Source organism: Antrostomus carolinensis, unplaced genomic scaffold, assembly GCF_000700745.2.
Source record: "Antrostomus carolinensis isolate BGI_N321 unplaced genomic scaffold, ASM70074v2 scaffold7517, whole genome shotgun sequence".
Lineage (NCBI taxonomy): Eukaryota > Metazoa > Chordata > Aves > Caprimulgiformes > Caprimulgidae > Antrostomus > Antrostomus carolinensis.
In genome coordinates this window covers 2754-22847 of record NW_010327960.1, presented here as the reverse complement: position 1 = coordinate 22847, position 20094 = coordinate 2754, and the positions used below count along the sequence as shown (strand labels likewise).

At 39.9% G+C, this 20094-nt stretch overlaps 1 protein-coding gene across 1 annotated transcript; it reads right to left on the bottom strand.

Annotated features, from left to right (window-relative positions):
- Nucleotides 1–6815: 6815 nt before the first annotated feature.
- On the bottom strand, nt 6816–18674 carry ASAH1 (N-acylsphingosine amidohydrolase 1). The gene is made up of 14 exons (XM_010172061.2): nt 18669–18674; nt 18004–18113; nt 17724–17814; nt 16419–16505; nt 15357–15435; nt 14398–14472; nt 13542–13587; nt 11354–11498; nt 10137–10191; nt 9849–9930; nt 9213–9344; nt 8857–8980; nt 8247–8303; nt 6816–7178 (listed from the first exon to the last, which is right to left on the bottom strand). The coding sequence occupies exons 1-14, from the start codon at nt 18672–18674 to the stop codon at nt 7089–7091; spliced, it is 1179 nt and encodes a 392-aa protein (XP_010170363.2). The 3' UTR covers nt 6816–7088.
- Between the last annotated feature and the right edge of the window lie 1420 nt (nt 18675–20094).

Here is a 20094-nt window from a genome sequence, read left to right as displayed (position 1 = left end):
GGGGGGTGAAAAAAAGGAAGTGTGGTTTGAGCAGGTATTTCTGACTGCAGGTAGCTATGGCACCGAGGGCTGTGGGAAGCGGGATTCATGCTGGTATGTTGTTGTGATGTTGTGTAATAGAGACACTATTCAAAACAGGAGCTTGAGATGGGGATAGGCAAAGTCGCCTGGCTTCGTTTCAAACCCATTTGGGTGGCTGGGATGTGTATCTTGAATGGTGTGGGCATGCACTGCGCTTGCAGGCTACTTAACGAGAGGAGGCAGATAATCAATCAACTGAGCAGTCTCAGGTGGGAGAGTCTGATCAGAGTTTGAAGGAGAAAATTAGTGGGTCACTGCTTTTTGGGGCAAAGTTATAATCAAGATCCCCGCAGAGCAAATGCAGTATGTTCTACTTGTTGGCAGAGCAGAGGTTGGTGTAGATGACCTGGTGGGAGGTTGTGAGGTGCGCCTTGGGTAAATGGGAGCTGTTGTAGGTTGCATTTTTATCCTCTTCAGGGCCGACAGCGGCTCTTCTGCCTTTCTGTGGACAGGCACATGGAAGCTATGTTCTGCTGTGTCCTATATTTTCCTCACCAACTGATACCCAACCCTCCGTTTAAAAAATAAAATCTCTATCTGTCTAGCTGCAAAACAAGAAAACACCAGGGTGATAGCAAATGTCTGTATGTAACCTGCTGTCCTGTACGTGCAAGACTCTCAATTGCACCATCACATCTCTCCTCCTTTTCCCCACAATGGCCCTTTCACAAGGTCTCTGCCTCAGCCAACACGTGGGGTGTTAATGCTCAGTAATCAGTGTGTGGCCCTGAGCCCTGCTTATTTTGCGAACCATCCAAACCTTGCATCGAGATGATTCATTTTCTTATCAGTTTTTCTGTGGTGCTCTCCCTGTATTACTTAATTCCACGGTGCCTGAAGGCATGCTGGTATTGAACTACATCAGCTTTGTCTGAGGGCTTTAGACCTCTTTTCGGATTAGTTTATGTTGTAATCTTACCAATAGCTAGAAAGATACAGGATATTGTGCCTGTGTTACATACGGAGCTCTGAGGTATGGAATTTGAATTTGAAACCAAGATTGCCTGAACTGAGATGTAAGAAAACAGCATAGATTTTGCAGTCCTCTGTGTGAGTGCAGCATAGCTCCCTCTGTCTTGATTGCCATTGTGATCAGAACTTCCAAAATACAACCACCAGTATCACCAACTGGGTACTGGCCAAACAACACAACCTACTGGGTTGCCTGTGCAGCACCTGGCAGAAATGGGGAGTGAATTCAGTTGTCCCAGCAGGTCCTCAGACCTGTCTGGTCTGTAACACCATCCTTTCTCTTGCAAGGTGTTACCTTATTTACTGTCTTGAAAGCTGGAACAAAGCAGAAGCCTTTCTCCTTTATTATGCCATCCTCATTCATCATAAGAATGCAGCCTGTGCAGTCCTGTGCAGTGAATGAAACAAGGGATCTCTGTAAAAGGAATTTTGGGATCATACAAAGAGACGGTATCCCACCCAAAAAGGAAGAGGAAATGAGGGGCTGCTATGCTGCTTGGCTTCTGGACACTTCACAGCCTTTAGTATACTTTTATTGTAAATTATCTTGCTTTTAAATCTAAAGAATGGTTGCTTGGGATAATATGTATTTTTAATTTAAATACTCTTCTTAGAGGATCAGTTTAGATCTACTGTCTCTCAGTAGAATTTGAAAAATTGTGGTAACAGCAGTTACTAACCACACAGGCTGCTGTGGGTGGGGAGGCACATTTTGGTTGGGGTTTCAGATGACGGAAAAGGAATGCTTAGTTTAGGGAGTAACGGGGTCAGCAGAGGAGAAAACTTCAGTTGCTAGATCTTCATAGCCTGCCACTCTCAGCTGTCTTTCTGTTTTGTTCTACTTCTCTTTCTTCTCCTGACACTCTGGCTCCTACTCCTATCTTTTTTTTTTTTTTTTTCCTATTTTCTTCTCTCCATCCAGTTGCTTCTACTTCTTTCTCCCACCTGGTTCATGCAGAAGGCACACCTTCTGCAGCTGGATGTGGCTATCTTAAGAGAACTGTTTCCAGCTCTCAGGGGATGGTGGATGTACACCTCTTGCATGACTACAGATGTAGCATTTTGGGAACTAAGTTCATGGACATTATATGTAACTACTCAAAGATTTAAATACTGGCGTCATTCAGGTGGTGGGTGTTGCCTGAGAAAAGGCTAAGTCTAATACGAACATCTCCAGGCACCTGAATTAAAGCTCTGCTTCAAAAACAAGATGGCACTTCAGCCCTTTGCAACAACGCAATGCTTGTGGTCTATTTTCTGACTATAAACAAACAAACAAAAATTTTGCTTATCTTTCGTAATGAGATGAACCATTTTCACTGAAATATAAAGAGGGAAAAGTCTAGGGATTAATTTTTTTCTACATTGGGTATCTGCCTAATACAGAAAGCATAGCAGGTTTAAAAGAAAGACAAAACTAATAGTGGAAAACCTTAAGCAGGGCTTATGACTGGAGTTACCTTAAATCCCCAACGGAGGCAGCCTCACTACTGGGATTCTTCTATTGCTCATGTATAACCCTGGAGCTCAGAGAACAAACTCTGCAAAACAAATTAGACTGAGAGGTTGTCCCATATACCATGAATACAATTCAGAGCTGATTCACTGCAGATCAGAAAATGTCCTGAGTACAGTGCTTCTCAGCATGTAAACAGACTAACTCCTTTGTAATTACTGTCCTCTCCTCTAACAGAGCGTGGGAGCAGACTGAGCTACAAAGGACCTTTAAAATCTTTGATACTGCAAATTACGATGCTCTGAAAAACTGGTGGGCAGACTTAAGAGGGAATAACTGCATGGTCTGCTTGCTTCTTGATTACAGTGTTTGGCCAACTGGTATGTTGTGTTTCCAGACTCTTTTAACAGTCAAAGGTAGCCTCTTGTAAAACGCATAAATATCTGGAGATTTCTTCCCAAGGCAAATTGTGGTTTCTGCCACTGCTTTGACTGAGCATTATTCTTTCTAGCTCACCTTGTTCTTCTGGTGCAAAGGATGAGAGTTTTTTCTGCTCAGAGAGCTTGGGTGAACCTTTCTCACCAACACTTCTGGTTTGTCAAAAGAGGAAGAGAGTGTCCAGCTGACAATTCATGGCATAAGCCAGTCACTTGCCTGCCATTGCCACTAAGGTGAAATCCAAGCTTTTGAGCTTTTTGTTTGTATTTCCTTCTTTCTCCTTCCACCCGTAGCCCAAAGAGCTGGCTATGTGAAGGTGGGACAGGTGTTTGTGGAGGAGGGAGGAGTATTTTGTTAGTTGAAGTGCCTGCCTTAAGCTCTCAACTGTTTGTCCACAGTCCATCTTGCCTGCTCACTCCAGCTCAAGTCTTCTATTTACTCTTGCTGCTTTCCTGGCAGATACTTCCCAGGACATCTGCGGGTGCTGCTCTGGAGTTTTGCTTCTAAGCAAAACCTTAACTTGAAACTGGCTCTAATGCAAACTTACTTGCATGTGTGTCCCAAAACTACTGTTTGATTTTGATAGAATCGAATTCCTTTTTCAGATTCTCCTCTCCTCACTAGCTGCCAACATTTTGCTTTTTGACATGGGAGATGCCATTCTTCCTTCCTCTGAAATGGTGTGGGGCTTCACCACATGAGTTTCTTAAATTGTAGAGGTGTTAAAATTTTCTTGTCAAACTGACATACTTTTCCTTTAAATGCCAGCGCCCAAACAAATGCTTTGTCTTTCCTGTAACGCCTTATTTAATCAAGTTCAGAATAAACTGGACTAACTCTTTGTATTTACATTAACAGTAAAAATCTGCTAGAGGCTAAAATACTGAGGCTGTTCTTCACGGGACCAGACTATGCGGTAATAATAAAAAGTATGTTTTTCTTGTTGCTTACAATTTTTTTTTTCAAACATTTGATGATTTTTCACAACAGAACAAGTAAAGCTGTGTAAATCTCTTATTTAAACTTAAAAGAGAAACTATATATGATTGCTTACTGGCCTGGGGAAAAAAACAAACCTGGAAAAAAAAAATAAATCAGACCGCCCTCTCAGTACTTGAGGTACCTCAACAATGTGTACAGCAAATTGGTATGAAGAAACATACTCATTTTCTTTCTTTGTGTGTTTCTGTTTATTTTAATTTTTTTTTAAGGAAGCTAAAATCAATTTAAATTCCCAATAGTTGTATGCATTTCTTCAGCAAAATGATCTTAGCTTCCATTACTGTGCCTAGGGCAGCAAAAGCAGGGGGGAGGCAGTAAATTTATGTTAAAAATAGATGTGTCTAACAAGAGCAAATTAAACTTTTTGTTGGGCTTGAGAGTAAAGCTTCAGAAGTGCTTTCAGGGTAGACACATGAAGGTTGAATCCATAAGCAATTAATAACTTTTTCTGTATTAAGGCAGACACTGGAAGACAGTTGGTGGGGTTTTTGTTTTTAAATATCTTTGTTTATTTTGGTCAATAGCAGGCAAAGGCATTCAGGCTCTGGCCAGCCATCCATGGGATCTAGCTGTGCTTTTGCAATTGTAAAGCAATTTCCAGTGTGGAAACGGGGATTATCATGCACAAGGGACACACCAAAGCTTATTAGTTAATGACTGTAAGTAGTCTACACTGCCGTGCTCCACTATGGTAAAGTGGGACAGGACTAATTAAGCAAGTAAAGTTACTACTTATTTTTAAATGACAAAGTAATTTGATTATGGCTGTTATGCAACTAATTCCAAACAAATCTAAACAACCTCGTGTCAGATTATGGTGCAAACTCAGCAGTATATGATGTGCCCTTCATGGTACAGACTAACATTTCACTTGGTTTAACCATTTTACATGAGTCAAATGTCCCAGAAGCTGCACGTCACACTATACAGGCATGTTCCCCTAATCTAAATCATAGTGCCATGTTGATTTTGCTTTACATAGGTTCAATATTCACAACTGAGACTAAAAACGGACTCTGGCAGTACAGTCATGCTGAGCTGCTTCTGCTTGCATACATCAGGTTAAAAAAAAACCAAAATCATGTACAACTAGACTAGCCCCCTTTTTAATGCCAGTTTAAATAGTGGGATCCTGATCTCTGCGTGCTCTCACTGTGTCAGTGCTTTACATCCCATTGAACTGCTCCTCGCTGTGCTACTACAAGCATTGTTCTAAGGCCTAGAATATAATTTTCTTCAAACAGATGCCAAGTTTCTTTATCAGCTGCTAAAGTTATTTGGCAAATAGCATTCCTTTTGTCCCTACTTCCAGTGCTGATGGAGGGAGAGCCTCTAATAAGAGCAGAGTTTGCTGTAAGCTGGTAACCTAGTTACTGTAACAAGGGATGATTAAAGGTTATCTTTTAATATTTCTTTTAGCAAAGAAAGTAATGCTAAACAAAACTTAGCCACTCATACTTGGATGAAAGTTAACTTTGCATCTCAGTTTCATGGGCAGTAACTTGTTTTTCCTTCTGTAGACTTCTTAGAGTTAAATTTGCAATTATTAAAAAAATCTTGTAGTAGCCTTGACTATTTGTTTGGAACAGAGCAACATAGTATGTTCCAAACTTCTTCACTACACCAATACTGTTCTACATGGCCTGGCTGTCAAGAATCACACTGCAACTGGATGCCATGAACTTGCAGGTTTTAGTTAGAATGCCTTATGGCAATACTGTCTCTGCAGACACCAAAGGGACAGCAAACGCATCCCTTACACCAGTGATGACTTTACATTCATGGCTCAATGGGAATATGAGTAGCACCTCTTTCCTAGGGTGGTTAAGAAAAGATTGCAAATGACCCACCATACGTACCAGCTCCTAAGCTTACTCTCCACTGTCTTCTCTTTGCATGTTATAGAACACAAGAGTTGGCACTGGAAGCTAGTCCCAGCAACGCAGCAAGTGACACAGATAAAACTATTCTACATTATTTGTTTCCTAGGATATCAGGGTGCCTGTACTTCTCTCTATTTCTAAAGGAGTTTGTGTTAGTTTAACTTAACCCTATCCTAGCAAAAACCAGGACAGACCTTTACTTTCTTAATCTGAATTCTGGCCAGTGTTGTAGTCTGACTTAGTTGCCCCCCTGCCCCCATTGCCAACTTTCCAAAAACCAACCAACCAACCAAAATCCCCCCAGACAACCCAATCACTATTAGTAGTTGGCTACTTCCCATTGCAGCAATAGTTTCAACTGTCAGTTTAAGAAAGAAATAATTTTTGGACACTGTTAAAATCAGTCTAGCTGGAAGTGAACGCCCTTTCCCTTTCTGCTGTGTGGTATGTTACCATGCATGGCGACTTCCACTGAGGTATGAAATCAAGGCATGTGTACTTTGGTCAAAATAGGTAGTTCTTAAGAATATTTATTGTATTAGTATTTAATTTTTTTGAGATAACAGAAAAATCTGTATTAAAAAAAATCCATTAACAGGACAAGACAGCTTCAGCAAAACATCTATACATCAATGAACAGACATTTTTTGGCTCAGATCTCATTTTAGATACTTCCCCAAGACTTTGTTTCTGGGATTAGATATGACACTTGGTAGGTTATTTTATAACAGAGCATCTTAGACATATCCTCATATTGGACCAGAACACTAGCAATTCATCTTAAGTGCTTAGAAAAGAATAACAGAATGGTACTGTCCCAGGTGGTCTTACACCCAGTTCTTTTTCATGCTTGGTAGGTGCCATTTTAACTCATGTGTGCTTCAGAAGTATTTTAATCTAAAAAAAACCCCAACCAAATAACAAAAAATAACAAACCCAAACCCCAACAACAATTCAAACCAAGAATACTGTCAAGACTGAAGAGATCTAGAGCTAACTGCTGAAAATCATGTGGCAGAAGTGGCTGAAATCAAACCAGACATACATTAGTATACATTTCTCGTCAGCAGAACTGCTGATCAGAAAGCAAGAAAGTCCAGTGTGAGACAGGATCCTCCGTTGTTAGAAGCTCATTGACATTTCTATATAGCCATTAGATTTCTAAAGAAAGGAGTTAGGCTGAAAAATTTTTTCCAGAAGTATTTTTTCTTGGAGGATGTCCAATTCAGACAAGCAGCTTCCAACATGGTACAGGACTACCAAGGACTACAGGGATCTGGGCATTCCCGCAGGTACGTCTCTGTATGACCATTATCCACCTCCATCAGCGTTGTGCACACAGTCAGCTAACAGAGAGGTGGGAGGAAGAAGAAAAAGGGGAAAAAAAAAAAAGAAAAGAAAAGAGAAAGCCTCATTACAGCAATTTGTGAAAAACTGTCTCTGGTACCAGCTGAACAGTTCAACTAAAATGAACATTTATCTTATTTAGTCAAAAACATACAAGCATGAAGAGCTTGTGGCCTCAGCCACGAGTGCTGCCTCCACTGAATACAGTAACTAAACTTTATCATTCAAAAACTCCTCTCACCCCTTTAGTCTTTTTTTTTTCCTCTAAACACCAAAACCTCAAGTTCAGACTACAACATCTTCTGCTGCAAGAAGAATGTGCCCGTACTACACCTAAACCATGAGGTAAACTAACCTGTTTCATGCTACTTATAAAGGCATATATCACAGGTAAATTCAGGTTAGAAGGGTCGCTGAGATCACAGAATATTAGGGATTGGAAGGGACCTCAAAAGATCATCTAGTCCAATCCCTCTGCCAAAGCAGGAACCTAAACAAAATTACACAGGAAGGCATCCAGGTGGGTCTTGAATGTCTCCAGAGAAGGAGACTCCATAACCTCCCTGGGCAGCCTGTTCCAGTGCTCTGTCACCCTCACTGTAAAGTAGTTTTTTCTCAAGTTTAAGCGGAACCTCCTGTGTTCCAGCTCACACCCATTGCCCCTTGTCCTATCGCTGGGCATCACTGAGAAGAGCCTGGCTCCATCCTCATGACATTCGCCCTTAACATATTTATAAACATTAATTAGGTCTCCCCTCAGTCTACTCTTCTCCAAGCTGAAGAGACCCAGCTCCCTCAACCTTTCCTATAAGGGAGATGCTCCACTCCCTTAATCATCTTCGTGGCTCTGCGCTGGACTCTCTCAAGCAGTTCCCTGTCCTTCTTGAACTGTGGGGCCCATTTGCCTGTAGTGCAAATGCTGCCTCAAACCAGAGCCAGCTATGAGGAAAGGGCTCAGGCTACTTGGAGTTTTACCCTGAATGTTCAATTGTGACCTCCTCCTTAGATATACAGTAGTTAGTGATCTGCCCCCCACTCTAAACTTTCTGCAAAAATAGAAGCATTACCTTATTGAGGACAGGCTTTGTGGAGAGAACATCATAAATTGTTGGTAAGGAGATGTTCTGAAATAAAATAATACATTGATATTAGTGGACATTAACCTGTTAGTGTAAATGCAACGAACTGTAACTTTTTTACTGTTCAATTAGATAGTAAGATAAAGCTTTAAGAGTATATGAAACTCATACATCTTGAGATCAGAAGAATATGAGATGCAAAAACCTGAGCAGACCAGATCTCAGTACAGAATGGGACACTTGAGTGTCAGTGCTTGCTGCCTGACAGTGTGTGTTTGGATCCTACTGGTGATAAAACAGCTCAGGAAACAATGAAAATCTCTCTCAAGTTTATCCTCCTGCATACGCAGCCACAGCAAATGCTTGCAGGAAACCTACCTAGATGAAAAGAAAGCCTAAAACTAAAAAACATTTGTGTAAAGAGCCACCTCCTACTTTATTACCCATAAGCAGAGACAAAATCATCACAAAACTGTTAGCCACTTCGGTCATTCCAGTTGTGCTTGCAAATGCCCTGAATGCTCCTGGCAGTGTCAGACCAGCACTGTAACTTGGGAGCTTCAAAAACAGCAAGATGAGGTATTTGGAGGATGTTTACCTCTTGCATTGTCTGATTCAGGCACTTCATTGCAGGTGCTCTACGATTATCCAAGATTAGTGGAGGCTTCCAGCGATCATAGTTTGTTTCTAGCACGTACCACGTGCCTTTCTTGATGTCGAGGCTGGAAAAGAGGTAGATGTTTGTGTTTCGCTTGTCTGACTATGTAGCAAGTACATATACAGTCTATACTATATACAGCCAGACTTTTTTTTTCAGCCTTGCTGCGGTATTTTTCAATCAGGCTAAAGAACTGAGTTGCACAACAGAAGTCACAGGAAACACAGGACACAATTATTTGCGGAACCTGTCCTCTTCTGGAAGGCTGAGTCAGGTGCCAGGTCAAGGATACTCACTCCCAGATATCCAGAGCAGCTGTCCTGGAACGAGTTATTACACATCCTTCTCCAGAATTTTTTCCACCCAGTATAAAGTAAGCTGGAGCCAGCAGTCTTGTTTTTGCCAGTTTGTCTTTTGCATCCTGGTAACTGCAGGTAACAAAGTGATGTTGTACTATTAAATGCTATAAATGGCTCAAGTGCTGAAAAAGGAGTTTCACAGACCCAGGAGAAGTTTAGGCAGTTAACACCTTCCCCTTCCATGCACGTATGAAGGGATTGTATCGCAATGAAGGAACACATTTAAGCAGAGTTCCTCCACTCACTCTGTATTTAAAGTATGGTTGTTGAGAGGTGCTCTTTGCACTTTTTCTACATTTCAAACAGGAATAAAATGATGATATGCTGTGTCATATTCCACCTAATTCATTTACTGTATGCAAGTTTTGTTTCTATTTACTTCCTACCATATACTACTACCTGTTGGATGTGTTTTGATGCAGAATGCTGTTATGCATTCAGATACCAATAAATTCATTAGAAAAAATAATATCTGTATCATTAGACAGTAATCATACATCTACAGTATTCGTGCCAGTTGGAAGCAAAGCAGATTAAAGCAGCAGAATATTTGGGGGGTGGGGGGGTGAATACCTTGTAGCATTCTCTAATACTGTTCTTGTAAGAAAGCCCATCCACATCCCATCTCTTCTACCAAGAAACCATTCAAAGATTCCTGCAAAATATCACAGGTTACAACAATTTGTTTTCAGAAGGTTCACTCGTGCTATTCTAACTTTTACAGCCTTTAAAATGAACTGTGGTTTATCTTACTCATCTGGAATCTTTTCACCATTTGTGTGCCTGTTTATTAAGGTGACTGGTGTGCCCAAGGTCTGGAAAACTTGTAGAGAATTAATGAAAGAAATGAGCATTACTCACCAATATAACCACCATCAAGACTGAAACGCTCATTCATTGTCAAAGTGAACAAGTCCTAGAAAGCATTAAACAAATCAACCTTCATCCATCACCAGCACATTTATACCAGTAATAAAAATTTACATGCCAATTGAGCTTCCTGTTTGTTAGACTCTTCCCCTTTGAGTAATGGGCTGCAAGATCAAGCCCATGCAGACAATAACCTAATTCATCATCGCCTGAGTAAGTAGAAATGATAATTCATAGTCTTCTGACCTGGCAGAGCAATCCACCAAACCATGATTTTATGCTAAGCAAGTCAAGCCTGTGGCCATTCTTCTCTTGCTCCTTGTTGTATCACTGAATTACCAGCTTTTCTTCCCCTGATGTAATGTAATCTTCTCCTCAGACCTCTGAATGCTATTCTAGTTTGAAGGCAGATTTTAAGTCCCAGTGCTAAGTACACCCTGATATATTCTTGCTGTTCACACGGGCACACAGCTGTACACAATGCAATCCGTGCTACTTGCAACATGCAATTCAAGCTCAAATCCCAGTCTTCTCCAACTAGTGTTTCTTTCAGAGGAAAGTGGAATTCAGCTACACTGGATCATTTTCAGAATCAACTCTTCTCAATTTATTATTCTCTTCCCAAGACAAAAAAAAAAAAGGATATTATGAAAAAGGCCACCTATAATAGAGCATAAATGCAGAGCAGATAGAAAAGGAGTTGTGGTAAGCTGGAGATGCTGGTATAGGTCTCTACTGCTAGTTTGTAAGATGTAGATAAAACTCACATTTCAGGCCTATTAAAAATAAAAAAAATAATTAAAAAATCTTGGAATGCAGGACTCCTTTTCCAAGACTGGAGAAATAATTTAAATAGCAAAAGCATGCTGGTTCACCTCTGGGATCACAGCAGAATCCATGTGCTAGCAAGAAACTTCAACCACTTAAGCACTCTGTATTCCCTCCTGTTCCTATCCAGAAATCAACATTGTTTTTAAAAGTTGTCCAAAAATAAATATTTCATTTAGGCAATCTCCTTTTACAAGGAAGAGTGCAGTATTGTTTTCTTTCACCTTTCTTCAAAGAGCTATACTGTGTACCAAAATAATTAAGAGATCATTTATTAAAAAAACATCCCAAGGAAGAGGATGAAAGCAAGAAAATTTACATCTGAAAGGAAAGTCTCAAGTATTATCAACAAATTGACAAGCCCTCCTCTCCATACTTACTGGTTTGACTCCAGACACCATGCCTATGTATCCTGCAAAATTTGTAGATCTGAATACTGTTTTGTTGTTTCTCCGGAAGTCCAAGTTGACAACCAAAGGCTTCAGTTCCCGAGTTATAGTCCAGGAATTATTTTTAACATCCCACCTGCAGAAGACAGTACAGCATTTGAAACTTCTCTCTCCTAGTAGCTTTTAAAACTTCCCTTCACAACATGCAGATTTCCTGTGTGTGATGCCTGTCCTCTGATCTTACTCATGTCAGCCCACACCACTGCTCAGTAGTTACCTGAGCAGCATAAGCAAGGGACAACGAGGAAGTTGGAACGCACAGGCAGTCAGTGAAAAGATGTGTTTGAACCAAGAGGATATACACTACTCGGTACTAAACAGCACGACAGCTACAGCCGGCTTGTTTTGAATGGACGTATCTTTGCTCTGTTCCTGGGAGGCCACTACGGGTACTGCCTGTGACACCAAACCTGCTGTACCCTTGTCCTGGTTTTGCTAGGATAGAGTTAATTTTGCTCTTAGTAGTTAGAATAGCTGTGCTTTAGTTTCGGTGTAGAACTTGGTATGAGAGGAATGTTGATAAAAGTACTGATGTTATCAGTTGCTTGCTGGAGCTCAAGGCCACTGTGTTTGGCTGCTTCAGAGCTGCACCAGGACTGGGAGAAATGGAGTGAATAGCAAAGCCCAAAACTGGCATTTGGATGTGCCAATGAAATATTCCAGATCATATCCTGTCACGTCAGTATATTAACCAGGGCTGACTGGAAATCGGGGGTATTCTCTCGGGGATCACTCGGGCTCTCGCTCTTCTGGGGTTTGGGTTTCAGGACTGTCTGGGCTCTGGTATCGCTGGCTGGGGACAGGCTGGGCACTGGTTGGCAGGTGGGGAGCAGCTGTACTGTGTATCACTCATTTATATATCTGTGTATCTTTATATACTGTGTATCACTGTTGTTATCATTATAATTTTATTTTAATTAGTAAATAGTTTTTATCTCAATCCCTGAGTTTCCTTGCTCTTTTCTTTCCAATTCTCTCCCCTACTCCCTGGGCAACAGGGCGGGGAGGGGGAGAGAGCAGGCTGTGTTTGGCCTGAATCCACCCAAACCACCACAATCCTGAAAGCCTGTGTAGCTTGTTCTGTAGCAGAATAAGCCAGTTCCCTCAAATTCTTACTTTTCAAATGGAGAAAACAAAACCACTACTGGATCTACACAAAGGGAAGTCCCAATTCGAGTTTGTAGGAACAGTCTGTAGGCAAGAGAGTGCTAAGAACACTTAGCAGACCGTTACATTCTTTGGAAACAATCCAGGTTCTGCAAACAGCTTTGAAAAACTGCCTGAGTTTTCAAGGAGCACGTTCCCAGTACTTCTGACAAGTGGGAGAAGTTCAACACAAGCCAAAGCAAGGGACAGGTGGAGTCACAATTGACAGCATTTGAGTTTTTGATAGGCAGGTAAGACTTTTAATGAAGATGGACATTTAAATTCCATCTGGGCGTTGACAGTAATCTGGATGAGTGATGTTACAAAATATACTGGGATAATAAAAGTAAATACTGAACTACATCATGAGGTATGAAATGAAAACTAAAAGAAAACCCAGTACTGGGCAACAAATGACAGAGTTTGTATGCAAATGAATGATAATGTTAGAGCACTGGAATACTGATCGCTGGCTTCTGAGTAGAAATGATGAATGATGGGAAGTGCCAGTAGAGCACAGTACTGTACCTAGGGGAATAATTTGGAAAAAAACCCCAACCACAGAAGCCCAAATCCAATCCAATTTCACTGCATACACTACAACTGATGCTTCTGTCTCAGCACGTAAAAACCAAGATATACTGAGCCTCAGAGACAAGGTTACATGGACCATTCTTTGGTTCAAGACAGGTTTTAACTGGAGCTGAGAAAACAGTATGTAACTCTGAAAACAACTGATTTATAAAGTCATTCCCAACAAGACCGGAGCAGTTTGACATAAGATCAACAGAACAACCCATTCATTCATTTTAGCTTTTTTCCACAACATGCAATGCAGAATTACTTGTCACAGTCTTAGCAACATCCAATTCATCATTTAGACTCAAGGAATACATGCAGAAATCTCAAGTTCAGATAGCTTTTTCTTTGGGTTAAAAAAAAAAAAAAGCAAAGCAGAAGTTTAGGTACTCACCCCAGAAAGAGTCCAAAATCCAAGTTTCTGGCATGGTACAGCTTCCCTGCATAATAAATAAATAAATAAATTACATTTCCTAAAGAGAGACACATAAATTTCAGCTTAGAACACCAGAATATGAGCAAGGAGGAAAAATAACCCAGGAAATTAAGCAGAGAAAATACCACTCTCCAGCTGCTCTTTTCATAAGCACAGAAAAATGGTGGGTTTTTTTGGATCAGAGAAGTGTTTTGCCATAACTGAAATCATGGAATATTGTTAACTGCTGTCCATCTCAGCCTCAGATGCTTTCCATATTATCTTAATGCAATGGTAATACCTTGAGCTTCTTCTAAAAGTGAGGCATTTGTAAGCCTACTGGGAATCACTCAGAAATTTCCTAAGCTGGAAGAGGTGCAGATAAGGGCTGCAGAACTGAATAAGAGAATAAAAGAGTCTCTTAAAACATACTATCCATTTTCTCTAGCACCATACATATGTGATAGCTAGCAACTAGATGCAAAAATGTTTGCACTAGAATCCCTCATGGCACTGAGAAAGTATCAGGTGCCTGGCTGGTGTTTCTTTCCCCTAGAAAAACAAATGCCACCAATAAAAAATATATTAAAAAAACCCCAACCACAAAAAACATCCAACAAAACTGAAACCAAACCATCTTGAAAGTATTTTTTCCCTTTTTTTAACTTAAGACACTTGTGATCTCTTATTCCTTTCTCAAGGAATACCTTTAATTATCACTGCTTTTAGTCTCTTCTACTAGACCTTCTTGTCTGCAGTCGAGGACTATGTATAACTGAGGCTGACTCTCTCCTACATAAGAGAAAACTGTTAACAGTATTCTGCTTTGCATTACCTGTTTTATCTTCCGCCACTATCGAGGTACATACAGTAAAAATTTCATAAAAGATGTTAAAAATAACAATTTCTCCTAGAACAAAAAGAAACAAAATTCAATAGTTTGAAAGTTTTGCCATGAACAGAAAAAAAATGTTAGAAAAAAGCATACTGCAAAGTTCAGCATTCTATAATATTTCTCTTAAGGATTTCTGCTTAAATCTCATTTTATCTTTGAAATAACTGGTTCAGCAAAATCAAGACCTTCCTGAAAGGCAAACAGAAGAGTCAGAAGCCCTTGGCCTTCTACCTTACCATACAGAAAGCTGACAGTCATTGTTACTTCTTCTTCTGGAAACTTCAAAACAAACCATAAAATTCACTTTAAAGAAGAAAGCTGCTTTTATGTATCACTATTCCCACATAAGAGCTGCTGACTAGTACCAGGTGTACTGTTCTGTATGAGGGAAGCAGTGGAAGCAGGTCTATGGAACTCCTCTGGCTCAATTCTGGAAGAATTCAGTGTCTACTTCTCACCTGGAATTGCATTCTTTTGCAGGAGGTGTGGAAGGAAGGCAGGAGGATGTGGCAAGGATCACACAGGAAAGAAAGCACAGCACACAGCATGAAACTGAGCTTTGCCTTCTTGGTACATCAACAGTAGACACACAGCTGAATAGGAAACCAACGAGCATCAAGGATTCCCTCAAATTTTGGTGCACAGGAGCTGAGACTCACTCAGGTTCCCAAAACTCAGGAGCTCCCTGATGAAAGGCTTATGTGATTTATTGCCATTCTCCTCGAAAATACTGTTTTCTTTTAGTGTGAGAAGCAATTTATTGCTCTAATTAATAAATAATTTATTTGTGAAAGTCATAGATGACTACAACTATACTGCAGATTGGTACACATACTAATTTTAAATGAGCCTGGATTCCTAGTTTTCCACTACATTAATAAAGTGTTGGAAACTATTACCCAAAGGAATCCCAGATGTATTTGCAATCCCTTGGAGTTCTTCATTGAAAGGATAAGGAAGCGTGGCTGTCAGATGAGCCTGAAAGGAAAAGTTTTGTACATTGTTTGCGAAAATTACCGCTATTTTGTTACTTAAAACAAACCTCGCCCCAGTAGGCACATCCTTCTCACAACTATCGAGTATTTAATTCCTCTGCAGCCTGTAAAACTTGAGGATGTTTGTAGAGTACTTGGAAGAAAAGTACATACTTAGGCAAAGGAAAAAAACTATTCCTTATCAAAATATTGACATGTGAGCAATAGAGATTAGCACAGTATCTTAATTTAGCAGGAAGAGACAGAACAGAGTGAAGTAGGACTCTTGTATGTTAAGAGCTTAACTGGAACCGAGTTTGACGTCAGTGTTCAAGGGAATCCCTAACTTCCACACATTGGTATGACTACCTGGATATGCTACCTTCATGTCAACCCCACTCAGGCACATCAGGATACAAATGAAGTGGCCAACATGGCCTAAGGCTGCTGAAAATAAAGATGGGGGACAGATTTGACCTTATTCTGTCTCTAGTGCTACACTGTTTTCTCCTGTCCTGAGTCTATGCCAAAGCCTATCGTAATCAGAAGCAAATTACTTTTCAAGATGAGGCCTGGTCAAAGCTGCCCCTGTGATCAGAAATTTATTAGTTTTCAAGATCAGATTTTATTCTACTGTTTAAAAGCAGCTGAACACGGCAAAGAGAATTTCACTGAAGTGTTTTGCTACAGTGACTAAGTCAGTAGCATTTATGTCTAGTATGACTACTGCAAACTTGAAAAGATCTTAGAAAAAATTTGAGGAGGAAGAGACATATGAATTTTAGGTTTGATGGTTTCAGAGCAATTCAGAGTAGGCAAAATTTCACCAAGGTGGCAACATTTCAGAGTAACTCTTCAAAACAGCATGTTTGTTCTGGAAGTGGAGGAATCATCATGTTTAAGGTTCCTAATTGCCAAACTTAGTAGCATGCTAATTCTGGTAGTCCGAGCATACAGTAAATAAATAATTAAGCTGAAAATACTTACTATTTTGTTATCCACTATGTCAACAATTTTGCCACTGGGGAAGAAGGTGTTTGCTATATCTTTAATATTCTGGACCACAGTCTTCAGCTAAAAAGAAAAAGGGCTTCTATTGAATGGAAGATCTTGAGCATAAGAACTGCTAGAATACTAACAGAACTCCTTCACATACTTTTCAAAAACATATTTTGTTGAAAACCCCACGTATTCAAAGAAAGTGCTAAATGCGATGTTCTTGGTGAGAAAAACAGCCCCAACTTCCCACTGACAAGTTACTCTTCAAGCTTTATTCAAATAACTTCCTAGATTAGCTCCAACATGTCCGTCCACCAGAGAACACAGATTACAGGGAAAAGCCATCCTCATTTTCTGCTCTTTGATCACATTTTAATACTCTGCACTCTTTTATCATTAAAAATGTTAATTAAAAGCCCTTTGCTTAAGCACTGACATTCTTGAAGCCAAGACAACTCAATAAATTTCTTATAAAAATACAGGCTTTCCATTTGCAACACGTGAATGGCCACAGGTAAGAGTTCCACTCTATATGATCTAACTCCAACGTACATGAGAGATAAAACCTTTCAGAATTTAAGGTGCAACCTGAAACTTCCAATGTCTGCTGACTTAAATGAGACTTTAAAAATAAATATTACGGTGTAAGTAGAATTTGTCTGGCTTTCAGAGCTGAAAGGTCAAAGTCAGCAAAAATTCCTGCCCTTTTTTGAGAAATTAAGCATTACTGAACTGAATTTTCAGCAACCTTTAGGAGAAGTACTGCTGTTCAAAGTACTTTGAAATAGGCTTGAGTATTTAAAAATTATTTATCCTGTGTAAACCCCAGTGCCACAACCAGCATCCCTGAAAAGAGCAGGAAGTTAGTTTCCACCCTGCCGTTTCATCATCTCACGCAGTGTTTTGAGGGAAGCAGGGATGCTGCCTTGGCTTCACTTCAGTTTACTGAGGCTGTCTCTCTGGTGCGCTCCTCCTCTTTCATTCTGTATTACTTCATGACTAAAGAGCTTTGAAAAACAAAAGCCTGCTTTATGCTGCACCGTTTTTTATTCCTCTACCTCCCAAACATCAGTGCCTCTACGCTTGATGCTGCCAGCTCAAGTGCTGAACAGAAGAAAGTTTTACTCAAGCAATTATTTTAGTCTACAATCGTGTTAAAAAAGTGAACTAGAAATATTACCACTTTCAGAGAATTTTAGCACAGGTATTCCCTTCCAAACCTTTTTTCAAAATAAAAGGCCACGTGCTACTTTTTTACCTGTTAAAATTCAAAGCAAGCTCTTCATTTCATACCTCTGTCTTTTTGTCGTGCATCAAGTCATCCCATCTTCTGCTGGGAGGTAAATCAAGATTTATGACATATGTGGGTATATTCCCTTTGAACCTGAAAGATAAGTATCAGAGTTCAAATTTAAATGAGGCTTTGAAAAAACATTTAACAAAATAGGTGCTTCCCACCTGTAACTAGCATTTTCTAGATCTGCAACAGAAACAAGTTACAAAAAAACCTGCTGAGACTTGCAAATTCCTGTTTTCCTGCAATTTGTTAGATAAGCCGAAGCAGATTACTTACGTTGGTCCTGAAGGAGGGTATGTTTTACTCCTGCACTCTTCTCCGTACTGTAAAGACAGTGAAAAATTACTATGTAGCTTCTTTGTTAAAACCTTTGTTATTCTAGTAGACTTAGTTTTGAATTAAAACTTTAGGACTAGTCAGCTAATTCAATTCATTATGATTTGATAATAAAGGAGGAGAAAGTCTAGGGACTTTGGAAAGGGTGCAGAGGAGAAAACAAGAAGTAGGAGACAGACAGCAACTTCCCTAAGCTGTCTGACAGACAGACCTTCAGACAACTTGCCTAGTGCAGTCCAAGGCAAGCACAAGCTTATGATAAATATACAAACCCATTTTTACTCAGTGTGATTCAATGAAGAGCCCTTTGAAAGCATATTCTTTAGACAAAGTTTGGAAACCTTAAATCTCAGTATGGACCAGTTTGTTCCATTCATTCAATTCATAATCTCATTTTGCAGCATCACTCATTAATTATGCTTAGTGTTAAGCTTCATTTTGTAGCTGGGACAGAGAAAGCACACTGAAATTTGGGTAAATTACTTCAGCTGGAGGAATGAGCTATACAGCATGACTTCTTTTTATTTAGTGTGGAAAAGTGCTGCTGAACTGGTGCTAAATATTAGGAGAGGCGCATTTCAGGAATATAACTAAAACCTAGTTACCTTCATGCCTGTAAGCATGGCTACTTACAAATGAAAGTCTGAGAACTATGTTTAGGCAAAGTCAAAGTGAAGGCAAGGGTGTTTTCCCATCAATTACGTAAAGCATGCGTATACATACATAAACATATGCATATACACACCACAATTATAATTGCATGTTTTACCCAGAGAAATACAAGCAAATGCTTACTAGCTGCACTTGTGCTTCAAGCCAGTTGAGAGCAGACCAGATTTGGTCCCTGAGCTGCCTGAGCAGATCAGGAAGTTCCTAAGAGCACAATATGTCCCACTATAAAGAAGGAAAGGTACACATGCTATTCTGGGAGTCCATACAGAGGCTCCCAAAGAACAAGTGTTTGGGAGACAAAACAGAAATGAAAACATGTAGGAACGCTTCCATCAGTTCCCTCCCTCCCTCCCTGCCCTTGATTTCCAATATTTATTTGGCTGTACTAATTATATTACTTACTACTTAATGTATGTGTCCTCCTTGGTAATCACATTATCTGTTTTGAATGCATTAATCTAGAAAATACGATGTCTTACACAATGCCACCGACCTTAAACACTGATATAATTTGTTACAACTGGAAACAGGAATTTTAAAGTAGGATCGGATTCTGCATGTTACCATGTGTTTTCTTTTTGTAGTGTTTCCAGTGGCTGGGAGAAAGCATGAAATGAATTTTGTTTTTCCTACACACGAGATGAAAGTATAGGACCAGCAGCTCTGTGTCTCCTAGGCTTCACTGCAGTGCAGTCCCAGCCTCTGCATAGCTGGAGCAAAAGGTCAAACACAAGAGCCCCTTTAATCTTCAAAATGAGGAAGTTTCAAAACAAGGAGGGTAGGGGAGGGTATCAGATGACTAATTAGGCAACAAGTCAGAGGCTTCATGCAAAGCCAAGCAAATGCTTAACAGTATTAATGCAACTGTCTTGTGAAACTTTCTATCCTGCAATACTAAAATTAATCAGGAAAAGTGACATTACATATACATCCTACTGCAATGGATGCAGAGATTTGGACCTTCAGGAGACATATGCTGTCAAAATATGCTTCTTGACAGATGAACAAATAATTATCTGAAACGGATGAAAGTTCAGTTCCTCTGAGAGTATAGCCTATGTGTACATAGAGGAAACAGTGGCAACCATGGAAGCTGTTTTCAGAGGATTTTAAGTGATGTTCCAGGTGCTAAATATTATGTCACTCCTGATGCTCTCTCCTGAGATTTTAATCTTGTATTTTAAGCTGTTTTATCTTCCCAGCCCTTTGCAAACTAAGTCACAAAAGAGGTGGGGAAAGCAAACAATTAAAGGAAGAGTTAAGGGAGAGGTACAGAGAAAATGTTCCCTCCTTACACATTAGTAATTTTAGACTTCTCGCCTGCCTATGCATGAAGCAAGCTAAAGAAACCAATAATCC

Excerpts from the sequence above, each read along its gene's own strand:
- ASAH1 (XM_010172061.2), bottom strand. Across the intron at positions 13,588-14,397 it reads AGTGGCGGAAGATAAAACAG|GGAAGCTGTACCATGCCAGA; the intron begins GTAATGCAAAGC and ends TTTATTATGCAG. Across the intron at positions 8,981-9,212 it reads GCTGCTCTGGATATCTGGGA|CCTCGACATCAAGAAAGGCA; the intron begins GTGAGTATCCTT and ends CCTCTTTTCCAG.